This window comes from Colobus angolensis, unplaced genomic scaffold, assembly GCF_000951035.1.
Source record: "Colobus angolensis palliatus isolate OR3802 unplaced genomic scaffold, Cang.pa_1.0 Scaffold4, whole genome shotgun sequence".
Lineage (NCBI taxonomy): Eukaryota > Metazoa > Chordata > Mammalia > Primates > Cercopithecidae > Colobus > Colobus angolensis.
In genome coordinates this window covers 4,825,198-4,839,075 of record NW_012117376.1, presented here as the reverse complement: position 1 = coordinate 4,839,075, position 13,878 = coordinate 4,825,198, and the positions used below count along the sequence as shown (strand labels likewise).

General features: G+C 40.7%; 1 protein-coding gene across 5 annotated transcripts in view; it reads right to left on the bottom strand.

Annotated features, from left to right (window-relative positions):
• Nucleotides 1-13,878, bottom strand: part of PSMB2 (proteasome (prosome, macropain) subunit, beta type, 2) — a 41,793-nt gene that overhangs the window by 4,826 nt on the left and 23,089 nt on the right. For all 5 annotated transcript variants that reach the window (XM_011955340.1, XM_011955343.1, XM_011955342.1 and 2 more), the window contains 2 exons: nt 5,540-5,702; nt 1,196-1,245 (listed from right to left, as the gene is read on the bottom strand). In XM_011955340.1, the coding sequence (XP_011810730.1) occupies nt 1,196-1,245; nt 5,540-5,702 (213 nt within the window). The remainder of the gene's footprint in view (nt 1-1,195; nt 1,246-5,539; nt 5,703-13,878) is intronic.

The following is a 13,878-nucleotide window of genomic DNA, read 5'->3' as shown; positions in this document are numbered from 1 at the left end:
AAAAAAAAAAAAAAAAAAAAGGGAGCGGGGGAATGGAGTAGGCACTGTGGACTGAAAACAAAAGGCTTGTGTAAGAGGCAAACTGACATTATTCCCAATGCTTCTGCTCTTATCTTCCTACTGTCTTACTAAACCATGAGTTCAAGTTCATCCTTAAGCCACAGGAACAGTAAAAGAATGAATGAAAAAACTAATGTGGCTGGCTTTTGACCTCCCCATCCTCCATCCATACCCAAAGCCTTAGATTCTAAGGAGAAATATTAGAAAGGGTGTGTTCTGTAATCTTGGCCTCACAAACCAAAGTCTACTCTCACCTTCCGCCCAAAGCTTCCTAGTTGCTTTCTATGGTCTTCCTGAATTCTTAGGGAAGGTTTTCTCTCCAGATTACAAAGACTTGTGCACTATTAAGGGAGCAGGCAGTATGGCAATTCCAGGTGGCACAAGAACAGAGCAGGTATAAAGTCTAGGGCAGGGCCGGGCGTGGTGGCTCACATCTGTAATTCCAGCGCTTTGGGAGGCTAAGGCAGGCGGATCACCTGAGGTCAGGAGTGGCCAACGTGGTGAAACTCTGTCGCTACTAAAAATACAAAAAATTAGCTGGGCATGGTGGTGGGTACCTGTAATCCCAGCTACTCAGAAGGCTAAGGCAGGAGAATTCCTTGAACCCAGAGGCGGAGGTTGCAGTGAGCTGAAATCATGCCACTGCACTCCAGCCTGGGCAACAAGAGTGAAACTCCGTCTCAAATTAAAAAAATAAAGTTTAGGGCAGAAGTTCTTCAAGTACAGCCTCAGTTACCACCTGCAGCAAAATCACCTGCGACTGCCAGTTAAAGCAGAGCTTCCCAGTTTGTACCTCAGAACAGTGGAATCAGAATTGAAGGTTGGGCAGAGATGGCAATCTGTTTTAACAAGTTTCCCAGGTGATACTTATACACACTACAATTTGAGAAACACTGGTTTGGATAAACCAGAAAGAATTAAATTATAAAGCTGACATTGAGGGGGTAATCTGTGAGAGAAAAATGAGCTTGCTACCCACACCAAACTCTATCCCTGGTAGCAACTTCACATCTGGTTAGTGGGTATGTATTACACCTTCTGGCAAAAATCAGAAAAAATATAACTGAGGAACAGAAACAATACTGGCAAACAGAGACACAAACATTCCTTTCAGGATCCCATGGGAACTACTCACCTCCTCCAGACATTTCCTAAGAAGCTCCACTGCCCTCTCACGTGAGATAGCTGGAAGAGAACACAAGCATTCCGGTGCTGTCATTAAATCCAACTCTCAGCAGCTTTTGATTAAGTTTCAAATCTTAATCAAAGCTGACTTCTTCAGGCCTGAGTGCCATACAAACGGCAAAGACAAAAAATGCTTTGCCTTCTGGTCTGCAACCAACTTACTCCACATGCAGCTGGGGGTGCCCCAGACCCAGTGCTCTAGCAGCTACAAGCCATTGCAAATTGATTTGCTACACTGAGGGTAAGCATGAAGGAATTCTGCCTCCCCTGGCCAGGGCCCGCCTCTGAAGAAGTCCAGCAGCCTGTCTCTCTTTATCATAACCCACCCCTTTCACTGCCCCTTAGTCCAGGGTTTAAATCAATTCCATCTGCCCTAGTCAGCTGCAAATCAGGGAAAGAGAGGACAGGGTCAGAATTTCAGCCTTGTTTTCCCAGCTGGGTCTCTGTTTAACAATGGGAAGAGAATTCATAGGATGGGGCTAAGACTTTCCCAAAACAGGAGCCAAAGGAACTGTCTGTGGGCATGGCAAACTGGGATGACATGTTATGCACTCGGGCTTCAGGGGTGGCTAGTGGTTATTTTGGTGGGCAAATCAGCTGAATTACTGACAGATGCCAAATCAAGAAAGTCACTCGGAGGCCAGGCTAATTCTTTTCAGGATGTGGCCTGGAGCTCTAGTGTGGCTAAGGTTGAGCGAGAGGGCAGCACCAAAAAAGAATGAACATGCCAGATTCTTACCATACTGACAGTGAAGAATGGAATGTAAGGAGAGAAGTGGTTATCTGTGCTTCATCTATAGTCTGTAAAAGCTAAGAATTCCAAAGTACCCATTGCCCACAGAGGCTAAAGTTGAGGTTAAGATTGGGGTCAGAAGCTGGAACTTAGCACAAAACATCCCTGTGTCTGGGAAGTCCTAACCAGAGCACTTAGGCAAGAGGAGGAAATAAAGAGTACCCAAACTGGAAAGCAGGAAGTCAAATGTCCCCATTTGTATGTGACATGATCTTCTATACAGAAAAACCTAAAGACCCCACCAGAAAACTCTTACATCTGATAAATGAATTCCATAAAGTTGCAGGATACAAAATTAATATACAAAAACCAGTGTTTCTATACACAAACTAGCTGAAAAAGAAATCAAGGGCTGGGCGCGGTGGCTCAAGTCTGTAATCCCAGCACTTTGGGAGGCCGAGACGGGCGGATCACGAGGTCAGGAGATCGAGACCATCCTGGCTAACATGGTGAAACCCCATCTCTACTAAAAAAATACAAAAAACTAGCTGGGTGAGGTGGTGGGCGCCTGTAGTCCCAGCTACTCGGGAGGCTGAGGCAGGAGAATGGCGTAAACCCAGGAGGCGGAGCTTGCAGTGAGCTGAGATCTGGCCACTGCCCTCCAGCCTGGGTGACGGAGCGAGATTCCGTCTCAAAAAAAAAAATCAAGAAGGCAATCCCATATCTTTTGTATCAAAATCCCATATTTTGATACAAAAATCAAAGAAAATAAAATATCTAGGAAGAAATTTAACTAAGGAGGTAAAAGACCTCTATAACGAAAACTATAAAACACTGATGAAGTAAGTTTAAGAGGATACAAATGAATGGAAATATACCTCATGCTCATGGATCAGAAGAATTAATATTATTAAGATGACAACACTACCCAAAGAAATTTATATATTCAATGCAATCCCTATCAAAACACCAATGACATGCCTCACAGAATTAGGGAAAAAATCCTAAGATTTGTATGGAACCACAAAAGACCCTGAATAGCTAAAGCAATCCTGAGCAAAAAGAACAAATCTAGTAGTTGATACCACTACCACACTTCAAAATATACCACAAAGTTGTAGTAACCAAAACAGCATGCTACTGGCATAAAAATAGACACATAGACCAATTAAACAGAATAGAGAAATTAAGAAGTTTAGCCACATATCTACATTTGACTTTTGATGAAGGTACCAAGAACACTCATTGGGGGAAAGGACAGTCTCTTCAATAAATGGTGCTAGAAAAACTGGATATCCATACACAGAAGAATAAAACCAGACCCTCACCTCTTACCCTACACAAAATTCAACTCAAAATGGATCAAAGACCTCAATTTAAGACCCGAAACTAGAAGAAAACACAGGGGAAAAGCCTCAAGACATTGATCTGGAAAAAGATTTTATGAATAATCTCATGAACACAGGCAACAAAAGCAAAAATAAACAAATGGGATTATATCAAACTAAAAAATGCTTCTGCATAGCAAAGGAAACAACTGTGTGAAAAGGCAACTACAGAATGGGAGAAAATACATGCAAACTACTCATCCAACAGGGAGTTAACATCCAGAAAATATAAGGAACTGAAAGAGCTCAATAGAGAACAAAAATTCAATTAAAAAATGGGCATATGATCTCAAAAGACATTTCACAAGACATACAAATGGCCTACAAATATATGGAAAAAAAATGCTCAACATCACTAATCATCACAGAAATGCAAATCAAAACTACAATGAGGTAACATCTCATCCCAGTTAGGAATAGCTATTATCAAAAAGACAAAAAATAACAAATGCTGGCAAGGATGTAGAGAAAAGGAAATTCTTTACACACTGTTGGTGGGAATGCAAACTAGTATAGCCACTAGGAAGAACAGTATGGCGGTCCCTCAAAAAACTACAAATAGAACTACCATATGATCTGGCAATCCCACGACTGGGAATTTATCCAAAAGAAAGGAAACCATTATATTGGATGAAATCATTATATCACAGGGGAAATACTGCACCCCAGTGTTTACTGCAACATTATTCACAATAGCCAAGATATGGAATCAACCTAGGTGTCTGAGAACAGATCAATGGATACAGAAAATGTGGTACATATACACCATGAAATACTATTCATCCATAAAAAAGGAAATCCTGTCATTCAATATGAATGGAACTGGAGGATATTCTGTTAAATGAAATAAGCCAGGAACAAAGTTAAAACACTGCACGTTCTCACTCATATGTGGAAGGTAAAAAAGCTGATCTCATAGAAGTAAAAAGTAGAACAGAGGATACTAGAGGCTGAGAAATCCTCTGTAAGGGATGGGGGACATTTGTTAAAAGATACAAAATTGGCCGGGCATGGTGGCTCACTCTTGTAATCCCAACACTTTAGGAGGGCAAGGCCGGTGGATCACTTGAAGTCAGGAGTTCTAGACCAGCCAAACCAACACGGTGAAACCTTGTCCCTACAAAAAATACAAAAACTAGCCAGGCGTGGTGGCACACGCCTGTAATCCCAGCTACTTGGGAGGCTGAGGCACGAAAATCACTTGAACCTGGGAGGCGGAGGTTGCTGTGAGCCGAGATCACTCCACTGCACTCCAGCCTGGGCGACAGATGGAGACTCTGTCTCAAACCAAAAAAAAAAAAAGATACAAAATTATAGCTAGACAGACAAATAAGCTGTACTGTACTGTTCTATACCACTGTAAAATGACTATGGCTCACAATATATAGTTTCAAATAGCTACAAGGAGGATACTAAATGTTCTCAACACAAAATGATAAATGTTTGAGATGATCGATATATCAACTACCCTGATCTGTTTACATGTATTGAAACACCATGATGTACTCTATGAATATATGTACAATTATTATTTGTCAATTACAAAATAAAAATTTCTAAAAAGCATCCCTGTATCTGAAGTTTTGCCAAGCTGACGTTTTATGGACAAGTAGAGGGACAGTTTTTTCTTTCAAGAGGGGGCAGCCATTGGGTGACAACCAAGGGAAGGTTCAAACTTGTAGCCTTAGAAAGCTTTGATGTTTGAGCAAAGAAACCTTCAGCTGACATGCTGGGGACCTGTTCATCCTCGCAAGTTCAAAACAAATATACAGCTACTTGCTTTACCCACTCATTCTTTACTGAGATGCCAATAAGCATCTACACAAAGCAAAATAAGTGAAAAAACTTGAACTCTTAGAACTGAAGAACTTTAGAACCCAATAAAAATGTTTTATTCACTATGACATCTATTCCAAACCTCCTTCAAAACAAAACCCAGCTCTAGAGATACGTACTATCTCATGTTGCCTGGCAAAAAATGGGACTTACATCAGCTTTTGCAAGAACCTACTGACCGACAGAAGAGTGCAGCTTCCAGAGGGGGACCTGCTTGTGCTTCTTAGGATCCATTCTGTTGAAGCCCTGGCCACCCAACTCCAAGGGTGGACAAACCTGGGAAGCAGCTGAGGGCAGGGCTCTGCCACTGCTCCCTCCCTAGAGTGTTAATACTTACTCGGTGTGTAGTATCGGTCCAGGATACTGAGAGTCAGGAAGGCACCATAGCCATGGGCTGCAAAAGGGGCCTTGGCCAAGGCTGCAAGGTAATCCATGTAATAGAGTGCTGGCCCTTCATGCTCATCATAGCCAGCCAGGAGGAGGTTCACATGATATGGGGTCTGCAAAGAAAAGATATGGTAAAGTGATAACTAAAGCAGAACACCAACATCTCTTCCCAAGGCAAATGAGAATATTCTGACTCTTGATGAGAAAGAAAATATTAGCAGCAACTGAGTAAATCACAATGAAGTAAAAATGTAGGGAAATCTAGAGGACCTGGAGTATGGTAACAGGTCAAGGGATATCGGCTTGTTCTCTTCAAACAGAAGGGCATTTGGAGCACTTTAGGTATATGAAAAAGCTGCCATCTTCTTAAAGTCCACGGATGAGAACCTGTATAAAAGCACTTCTTCAAAAGTATTTGATAGCAAAACAGAGTGACTATAGTTAATAATAGCTTAATTGTATATTTTAAAATAACTAAAAGAGTATAATTGGATTGTTTGTCACACAAAGGAGGAATGATTGAGGTGAGAGATACCCCATTTACCCTGATGTGATTATGACACATTTTATGCCTGTATCAAAATATCCCATATACCCAACAAATATATACACCTACTATGAATGCACAAAAATTTAGAACAAAAAAAAATTTTTTTAAGCACTGCAAAGGCAAGCATAGGTGCTCTTTTGTCATTCCTAATTGTTGAAACCAATAAACAATTCTAAGAGTGCCAGGCCACGGACTGAAAAAAGCAGATGCTCCAACCACATCAAATGAAATAAACAAACTCAGTCTGGGCATCCGGACCAATCCTAAATGGTAAACTGTATGCCCACTACTAAAAAAACAACTTATAGCTGGGTGCAGTAGCTCAGAGGTATAATCCCAGCACTTTGGGAAGCTTGCTTGAGCCTAGGAGTTTGAGACCAGCCTAGGTAACATAGTGGGACTTTGTTTCTACCAAAACACTAAAAAATTAGCTGGGCATGATGGCGCACACCTGTGGTCCCAGCTACTCAGGAGGCTAAGGTGGATCACTTGAGCCAAGGAGGTCAAGGCTACCGTGAGCCGTGATTGTGCCACTGAACTCCAGCCTGGGTTCAAAAAACAAGAGAAAGAGAGAGAAAAGAAACAACTCATGGGGTGGGGAGGGATAGCAAGTCTCAAATATTTAAGTCAAATCACCAGACTTAACTGAAAAGTAATTTTGAGACAAATAAAAAGCAATAAAAAATAATTATAACTTGGATTTATAGGTATCCTTTCTTTGTATTACCTGCAAATCTAAAAACATGAGTTTTATAGAGAACCATGACCAAGTCTGTGTTGCTCTTCATCTCCAAATGGATGATTATTTTTTTCTACACCAGCTGCGCCATTTACCATGTTAAATTCAGTCTGTCTATGCCCCCAGGCATCAGGGGTGGGACTTCCATTTTATATGGTTTTCTTTTTCTCTGCAGGATGTGTTTCTCCTCTTGCATTTACTTCAGTAAATGCCCATGGATATGTCCTCATCCCTAAATTTGTGTATGTATTTAATTAAACGCACAGTAAGTGAGACACCTCATTATGAAGCATGAAGTGTAATAGCTAATGGTCCTAAAAGTGGCATTTAACATTCTTTGAACACTGATTAACATGGCCACTTGGCAGCCTTAAAAAAACTCATGGTTTTTGCTTTTTTGAGGGGGAGGAGTTGGGAGGGGAGTAACAGGATTTTGTTCTGTCGCCCAGGCTGGAGTGCAGTGGTGCAATCATAGCTCACTGCAGCCTCAAACTCCTAGGCTCAGGCGAATTTCCCACCTCAGCCTCCTGAGCAGCTAGGACTATAGGCGCCTACCACCACGCCCTGCTAATTTATTATATTTTTTTAAGAGATGAGGTCTTGGCTGGGCACGGTGGCTCACACCTGTAATCCCAGCATTTTGGGAGGCCGAGGCGGGCAGCTTACTTGAGGTTAGGAGTTTGAGACCCACCTGGCCAACATAGTGAAACCTTGTCTCTACTAAAAATACAAAAATTAGCCAGGCGTGGTGGCACGAGTCTGTAATCCCAGCTACTTGGGAGGCTGAGGCATGAGAATCACTTGAACCTGGGAGGCAGAGGCTGCAGTGAGCCCAGATGGTGCCATTGTACCACTCTAGCCTGGGCAATAGAGCAAGACTCTATTTCCAAAATAAAAAATAAAAATAAAAATAAAAAGAGAGATGGGGTCTCACTATGTTGCCCAGGCTGGTCTTCAACTTCTAGGCTCAAGCAATCCTTCCACCTCGGCCTCCCAAAGTGCTGGGATGACAGTCTTGAGCCACCGTGCCTAGCACGAAACTCATGTTATATACTTAATTGGAATTCTAAGCCAGCTGTGCTAAGTAGGAAGGGTTCCTAACATCACCTGGAGATTACAGAGTAGTCCTCACCTCCAAATAAGTTTCTGTTTTAGTGATAAGACAGTGGGTAGTCCCAGAGAGAAATAAGTCGACCAGCAGTCAAGACTTCTGAGAATATCATTATCTACCTATCGTATTTCCCAATGAGTAGTGTGCTGCACTCTGCCAAGCTCTGGAATTTTCTGTGCATTCTGAGTACCTTCTTAGTAAATCTGACCTTAGGCAAAAAACTTAATTCCTATGAGCTTCTGGGTTTTTTTTAACATGTAAAACTGGGTTAATTAATCTTTCTCCTTTCTATCTTCTAGGGAATATAATGAGAAAAAATAATAATGGTAAAGCATCCCAAACTCTGGAAGAAAAGATGCTACCAAAAGTCCTACTATATTAACTACATCTCAGTCTCTTTTTGAAAGCTTATCACTTTAAACAACAACAAACCTGCTTAAATTAGCTCCAGATTTTAACAATGCTATTAGTTATATATAAGTGTGAAAACAGTACTGCAAAATCTGGCAGACATAGAATACCTTGGTGTTCTTACAGTTTAAATTAGAAGACAGAAAGAGGGAGGAAGAGAGGCAGAATAGCAAAGAGAAACTGGTTTCCCTCCCCAAGAGAATTAATAATAAAGTCTTTTACCTATCACAAAGTAAGTTAAATCTTTTTGCTAAGAGGATAAACTCTTCTCTACTAACTAGCCAGAACACTCGCTGTATAGTTAGCCAAGACAATTTCATCAAGTTGCAATGGTATATTAAGTATTCCCCCAGATACTCAGAGGCCTTAACAAGTAGAACCCAGATGTTTTGTCTTCAATGAAGATCTTGTCCATACTATGAGATTCAATTGTTTAGAACAATAAGTGTTATTTAAAATCCACTACCAGAAAATTTTAGATGAAAAAGGATGTCAACAGAATTCCAGAAGCAAACTGCATCACTTAATTGGTCTATATAGTATCATTTACTCATGCTTAGGCATCTGACACACACATACACTTACCAATGTTGGTATTCAGAAGCTACAACTCCTGGTATTGAAGATAACTCACAAATTATTGTGTGACTTTGAATTACCAACTTTTGCATGTGTGAGATGCTTAAGCATAAATAAATGGTGTTATCTAGACTAATTAAATCAATACATCTGTGCAACAACTTGCAGTTTGTGAAATTCTTCTGACAATGCTCCACCAAAGATCTTTGGCTTGGCTGGGCACAGTGGCCCACACCTGTAATCCCAGCACTTTGGGAGGCCAAGGTAGGAAGACTGCTTGAGCCTAGGAGTTCAAGACCAGCGTAGGCAAGATGGCAAGACCCTGTCTCGATGGGGGAAAAAAAAAACTAGGTGAGGTGGCTATTTGGGAGGCTGAGGCAGGAGGATCCTTAAGCCCCGGCACACAGTGAACTATGATGCCTCCACTGCACCCCAGTCTGACTGGCAACAGAGTAAGACCCTATTTCTACCAAATAAAAAGAAAAGTCACTAAACAAACGTGAGAAAGCAATAAGTGCTACTTCTGAGAAGTGGTTCAAGTTTAAGTCAACTGCCAGCATCTCCATGAATGTACATTTATTGTTGCTTTTTGCTAGGCTTGGGTTCTTCTCTTTCTACCTCCCTCTAGACACAGGGTGCTAAGTAAAGAAAAGCTTAGGATACAGGCCAGGCATTCAGAACTGAACAAAGAAGGGACCAATAGCATAAATAAATAAGAAAGAGTTGGGCTGTGACTTTAGAAAAGTTAGTCATTTAATCTCTCTGAATTTTAATTTCTCATTTAAAACACCGGATGATCCCTACTACCAAAGGGCTGCTACAGTGAGGATTCCAAAAGATAATGCATGTGGATAGTAAGTATAATGCCCAAAACAGTAAAGACTCTATAGACAATGCAAGTATCAGGAGAAGCCCAACTACTTCTGGCACTGACGTATGAGGGAAATTCCTATGTGTCTTCATAAAAGGATATGGAGGGATGTTAGTGCCCAGCACAGTGCCTGACACATGATAGAAAAGCAGTAAATGAGTTTCCTCCTCTCTCATTCCTGGGACTCTTTCCAGAGGCCCTAAGGTAATGCTGTTCAGTGTCACAAGCATTTGTACTAGACACTTAGAGCATCCCTACTTCATGGTCAACCCTTCCTAACTATGTCATTTCTTCCCTTGCAAATATGTCTATCCTGAGCGCTAAAGCTACTTTCTAGACACTTTTTCATCAGTTCCCTTTGTTCCCCATGATCAATACTACATACTTAAGGATTTGCCTAATTATTCTGGGGAAATGGAAACATTAATCAATAATGAGAGCACTGCCAGGGATCATCTTTACAAAGAATCTCTTACAAAGTAATCCTTTGCAAAGATTACCAAGAATCTTTTTAAATGAAATCTCTACTCTGTACATGATATAATCTAGCCTTTGGTTGTCTCCACTATTCTAATTGTTTAGATAGTAAGTCTAAGTAGTAAGACAAAGTTATGAGGTCCCCGAGTGGAAGAACTGTAACATACAAGACTAGGCTTCTTCCACAGCATAAGCTAAAACTGAACATTATATATAGTACTGAATTAACCTAAACATCCAAACATTCATCCAAGTGAACCCAAACATTTAGCTAAGATACTCTCTACCCAAAGGCCTTGGCAATCACCATCAATGGTCTGCAATGCAAACATCAACATGTTTAAAGTTGTGTCTAATTGATATACAAAGAAAATATTTTAAATGAACCATCCTGGGAACTCAAAATGAATCTTAGCTTCTACCATGAGGTACCACCAAAATTTTGCCTCTTAATAGAAGGCAGTGAGGGTAAGGTGAGGACAAAACTAGACAAATGTATCTTTTCCTCCTTTAATGAGTATGTGATATGAGTTTATTTTTTCACAGTGAAGTGCATTTAGGTCATTTTGAGATTTCTTCATCTATACAATAAGGAAAATAAAAGTACCCATTATTATAAGGTTGTGGTAAGGTTTAGATAAATACATGTAAAGTGCTCAGTGCAATGCCTGATAAATTGTAATAATGCAGATTGACTATTACCACAACACTACCACCACCACTTTTAGGATTTGACTGCATTATCAACAGATTTGACTAGATAGTAAGATCAAGAAGTGGGCTACGGAGAGCCAATAAAATTGTCCAACTTTTGTTGGTTACTAAAAGATCAAATTTAAGAAGAGAGGGGAAATGGCCAATAAGCACATCTCTCATGTACTTCCTTCTGAGACTGAAATAGACTTCTTCAGTACCTCTGAGCATCAGAGCCCTGCCGAACTGAGCTCAGTGCCACTTTAGACTCTTGTATATTTGGGGGTGGGGGTGCGCACTGCACACATGCAAACTTTACTTGAGTTAGATGAAGTGTTTCCTTCCCTCCAACTCTTGTGCATATGACTCCTTGTATATTCCATTATGAAAAAGAAACACTGTAGTAAAATTAAGAGTGTGAAATTCCATAAATTTTACAGCTAAAGAGAACAGTTGTGATAAATACACTGAAACAACAAAATCAGCGACAAGAGTCTGGGCGGTGACAAGCAGCGGTGTGACATCTGGCGGAAGCTAAAGTCACAGCAAGGGGGAGAGAGGTGGGCGTGAGGAAGCATCCTGCCAAGCGTGGACACAGAAAAAGAGAGGAATTGACAGTCTTCCTTTGGAGCCAGGCCAGCCTTTGCCACCTCTAATTGAATGGGACGACACTGCTATCAGTGAGGTGCTTTGGAGAATGGTGCAATTTCTTTTTTGATGTGTTGCACCTTGGAATGCTAAGCAGTGAGTGAGGCATACCTCCATTCCTAGCAGGTCAGTAATTTGGAAGAAGATGCAGAACCGCCAATGAGACAAATGAGTTTGTCTAGCGATGAGTGTTTTCATAAACAGACTTCTAAATATATTAAACAGAGACTGGACTTTGAAAGGAACAGTACATCTGCTATTTCTTTTAGTCCAGGGGATTGTCAAAACTGCCTAAAAATTCCATCTTTAGTACTGAGAGGACTTCATGAAAATGCAGTTTACAGACTTGGATGGGATAGAAAACCTCAACTAGTTTACCCAGTATTCCTTTTACAAATGTGGGGATTAAACTTCAGAGAGGAAACAGTAACTTGCCCTAAACCACACAGGTAATCAGCATCAAGAGTCAGGTCCAGAATTCAGGCCTCCCAACTGCAAGTCCTATATGTTTTTCCAGGAAATCATGCTGCCTCCACAAAATGGAAATTAGTGTAAAAATATGATTTGGTATGTAAATGCCAGTTACACACTCAAATATTTCAAAATGCAGTATTTTGCATACTAGCATCTATTGCTCTCTATTTCACTTATCACATCTTTATATGACCAATAACATCTTAAGGATTTTGTTTGTTTATTTTGGGAGACAAGGTCTTGCTATTTTGCCCAAGTGAGTGCAGTGGCTATCCACAGGTGCAATCATAGCACACTATATCCTCAAACTCCCAGGCTCAAGGGAATCCTTCTACCTTAGCTTCCCAAGTAGCTGGGACTATAGGTGGGTGCCTCCATGTCTGCCTAATATTTTAAGTTTTAAAAGGGCAAATTTAATATCATACAATTATGACTCCTCTACAGGGTCTAAAACTATGTAGTCATTCAATAAATATCCATGATGATAGATTATCAACACCTTAACTGCTTTGCCAATCCCCAATTTTTCAATTTCACTAATAAATAAAATGAATCAATTGTTATTTCTTACACCAATGTTCTGAACTCTAGACTTTGTTTGCAATAACCAACAAAATTCACTAGCTATCTTTTTTGGGTGGGTTTGGTGGTGTACTTTTAAAACCTCAATTTCAATTTTGCCATTTTAATTAAAGAAGAACTTCATATGTGAATTGGAATCCCCTATTTCAAACACTTAAAAAAATCTCAAAGATTTCAGCAACTTCCAATTATTGTGACCTAGTACCTTTCCTAGCTCTAAAAGACTATGGTTCTATGGATGGGGAATCGGGTGGAGAACGACCTATCCTTAATGCCTAAGCAATATGGAATCATTTATACCTTTTTTGTTGTTGTTGTTTTGAGACAGTTTTGTTCTGTTGCCCAGGCTACAGTACAGTGGCACGATCTCGGCTCACTGCAACCTCCGCCTCCCGGGTTCAAGTGATTCTCCTGCCTCAGCCTCTGGAGTAGATGGGATAACAGGTACACGCCACCACACCCAGCTAATTTTGTATTTTTGGTAGAGATGGGGTTTCACCATGATGGCCTGGCTGGTCTCAAACTCCTGACCTCAAGTGATCCATTCACCTTGGCCTCCCAAAGTGCTGGGATTACAAGGGTGACCCACCACGCCCGGCCTTGTACCCTCACTTTAATCCTCTTGGCTATATTCCTTTTTAAGGAAACCCATGTGTAGATTCAATCTCTTTTAGCCTTAAGTAAAAAATACGCAGTTTATAAAAGGCTTCAACCAAATTCCATGAGTTCCCTGGGACCACAACATAGAATAATTATGAAATGGGCAGATGCCCCAACTAACATCATTTCCACATTTGGAATGTGAATAAGTTCAATAAATGTTTACTTAGCATTTATTACATGAGAAGCATCGTGCCACATGATGAAGATGGGAGTCTGGATCTGAAAGGCACTCACAAGGTAGATGTGGGTAGGAAGGACTCCAGACAGAGGAAACAGTATATGTGAAGACAAAGAAACAGAGAGGAGTATGGAATGTCTGGATACTGGTGAACATGGGACACATACACCTGGAGAATTAGGTGACTTCAGCAGGAAGAAGAGAGAGAAACTGGGATGATACTGTTATTGGCCTCCTAGACTAAAGAATATTCACATTAGTATGTAAACCATAGAGCAGCCAGTGAAAATTTGCCACTTCCATCCCTCTGCTG